The following is a 3072-nucleotide window of genomic DNA, read 5'->3' as shown; positions in this document are numbered from 1 at the left end:
TTAGATATAGTATTTTTGAATATTTAATATCCAATCTTAAAATCGAATAATTTAAGAGAGGAAATTCAAATATTTATTAGTAAGAGTTCATTTAAATCTAGAGTAAAATTATGTATAAATAGACTTATCTAACACAATTAAATAAGAATCGATAATATCTAGCTAGATTCCATCTGATATAATAAATCAGATATATTTATTATTGAGTGAATTAAAATTCAAATTTATTTATAATACTGACAAAAAAAGAAAATTTATAAAAGTAAAAATTATTCAAAAATTTATTATGACAATTTTTTTTAGTAATTGTGAATTTTGTAAGATAATAATATAAAAAGGAATGGAGGGAGACAATTTTAATGTATGACTTGAATAAGTCCATGATGCATGTTCCAAAGGTCAATGAGCCATGTTCTCAAGGACAAGGTACCACAAGCTTTTAATTTTCTTCTCGAAAATAAAAATTCAAACTAGGCCATTTAAAGTCAAGGAAGACAAACCATAGCCACTATTAATGTTTCACTAATAAGAAAACAGCGTCAAGAATGGAAATAGTCACCAATGGTGTGCCACCAAACACGCAACATCCCTTATAATATAGTAGCATAACACAAATACAATACACAACAACATAGGAGAAAATTAAGAACCATTGGTATTGTATTATTAAGATTTTCACACTTTTTCTTTGTTGCAATTATACACAAATCTATCTATCTATCAAAATTCAACAACACAATAATACACACTTCTTTTCTTTTCAATTCCTTCATTCATCTTTGCACGCACGCACGCACTTGTAGTAAAATGGGGGAAGTAAGCCTGGCATCTCCATCAAAGTCGTTTCGGCTTCGAAGTCCGAGTCTGAACTCGCTCCGTCTCCGGCGAATCTTTGACATGTTTGACAAGAACGGTGATTCCATGATAACTGTGGAAGAAATTAACCAGGCACTCAACCTTTTGGGATTGGAAGCTGAGTTCAAAGACGTTGAATCCATGATCAAGTGAGTTTATTAATCCAAATCTTTCATTTACTTATTACTTACCTTCACATTTTACTTCACAGTGCTATCAATTACGGTTTCAATATTAAAACATTTTTAAAATATATATATATATATATATATATATATATATATATATATATATATATATATATATATATATATATATATATATATATATATATATATATATATATATATATATAAATACCGTCGAATCTAATATAAATTTTTAAGAAAAATTTCTCTCTGATCCATTCGCATTAATAATGTATTTAAAAAGTAAATTTTTTCTTATAAATAAAATTAGAGGGAGTATTCAGATGTAAGTATGCTAAATTTGACGCATGGTGGTGTCAGGTCTTACATAAAGCCGGGGATGGAAGGACTAACATACGAAGATTTCGTGGCATTGCACGAGTCACTAGGGGACGCATATTTTGGGGTGGCTGAAGAAGTAGATGAGGATACACAAAATGATGATCTATGGGAGGCGTTCAAGGTGTTTGATGAAGATGGTGATGGTTACATATCAGCTAAGGAATTGCAAGTTGTGTTGGGGAAGCTTGGACTTGTAGAAGGGAACATGATTGATAATGTTCAACGAATGATTGTGTCTGTCGATACCAACCATGATGGTCGTGTTGATTTCAATGAGTTTAAGGAAATGATGCGCAACACTATTGCCCCTAGTTCTTGATCATGTATTTTGTTGTTAATGTCTTGTTGTAATTTTGCAATATACTCCTTGTATTGTAGCCATGCCAATTTCTTAGCTTTAATCTCGGTTTATTTTGTGGGTATATATACATATAATGAATGCTTTTTCTTATTTGAACCAACTGGTCTAATTTATTTGCAGAGCTGATGATAAATGATATGATGAGTTTTTGAAACTTTTAAATTTGGCCTTCATTTCATGAATTACCATATGACATGAAATTTAAGTCTATTGAAATTATCTTGCTTAAATAAGAGGCGATTCCAAGAGAATATGCACCCTTTAGAATCATGGTAGATTGTGCCATGGTCCAATTCAAAATAATAGTCCTCAAAGTCTTAACTAGCAGAGCCAATTTATGATTTTGTTTCAAGGCTCATCGAGTTGGCCGAACTCTCCCTTAATGGTGATTGCAATTACGGTACTTGATGGGATATGGTGAAATAATTCAAATAAGGAGTTTTGAAGCACATGCTCTATTTATCACTCATTTTATCTCCAAATTCATTATGACTCATTACCATCCAATTATAGTCTAATGTCACACCTACCCCTAACTGTCATCGGTGGTAATTTGAGAGGCATTTTGACCTTTGCCCTTTCTTTCTGCCACGTGGATAATATATGTGAGATATTGAATCGAACTCTAGTATGGTCGAAGGATATTTTCTTGATTCGACAAAATCTTAGCATGTCGTCAAAATCTGTTCACATGTTGTAGTCAAAGTCGGAGTGTACTAGGATTGTTAGCATGTTGAATTGGGCCTGTTTGCTAAGCCCAATTGGTTAAGTTAGCTTGTTCCCTATGTTAGCTTGTGAAATGGGTCTGTGTGTAAAAGCCCATTAGTTTAATGTGTTAGTTTTCTTATAAATAGCATATTAGTCTCTCATCATTGCATAATAAAAATCCTAATTAGGATGAAATATGTCATTTGTTATTCTGTAACACTTGTAATCTTGTTTCAAAGAGAAAGTAAATAATAACAGTTTATAACCAATTCATTGTGTTCTTCTTTCTTCTCTCTTTTCTACCCTTATGGGTTTCTTACCAATAAAAAATGATTATACTTTGTTATTCCGGCATCGTTTCACATTAATACCCGTAAGAGTAGGCAATGTAAGTTGAGGCGTGTAATGATTAATTTATAGGAACCACAAATGTGATGATGAATTTTGATGGGAAACCAATCGCCTTTAAATGATGTGGTGCTCACATAATTGCTATTTTAAAGTCCCCTTAGATCCCTAACAAAGTTTAATTGCAACATAACAAAATAATTGCAATGTATAATAAATTTAAGGGTTAAATATGTTTGTGGTCCTCCTTAGGGATGGCAGAGCAGGCTG

At 31.8% G+C, this 3072-nt stretch overlaps 1 protein-coding gene across 1 annotated transcript; it reads left to right on the top strand.

Moving 5' to 3' along the window:
- The first annotated feature begins 618 nt into the window (after positions 1–618).
- LOC131612045 (calcium-binding allergen Bet v 3-like) lies at positions 619–1786 on the top strand. The gene is made up of 2 exons (XM_058883865.1): positions 619–1004; positions 1365–1786. The coding sequence occupies exons 1-2, from the start codon at positions 808–810 to the stop codon at positions 1702–1704; spliced, it is 537 nt and encodes a 178-aa protein (XP_058739848.1). The 5' UTR covers positions 619–807; the 3' UTR covers positions 1705–1786.
- Positions 1787–3072: the final 1286 nt, after the last annotated feature.

The sequence above is a fragment of the Vicia villosa genome, linkage group LG6, assembly GCF_029867415.1.
Source record: "Vicia villosa cultivar HV-30 ecotype Madison, WI linkage group LG6, Vvil1.0, whole genome shotgun sequence".
In the NCBI taxonomy this organism is placed as follows: domain Eukaryota; kingdom Viridiplantae; phylum Streptophyta; class Magnoliopsida; order Fabales; family Fabaceae; genus Vicia; species Vicia villosa.
The sequence above is the reverse complement of the archived record's forward strand: the minus strand, read 5'-3'. Positions and strand labels throughout refer to the sequence as shown.

What these genes read in the sequence shown, in the direction of transcription:
- LOC131612045 (XM_058883865.1), top strand. Translation starts at nt 808, where the DNA reads ATGGGGGAAGTAAGCCTGGCATCTCCATCAAAGTCGTTTCGGCTTCGA. An exon ending in GACGTTGAATCCATGATCAA is followed by an intron (nt 1,005 to 1,364) that starts GTGAGTTTATTA and finishes TGGTGGTGTCAG; the next exon opens with GTCTTACATAAAGCCGGGGA.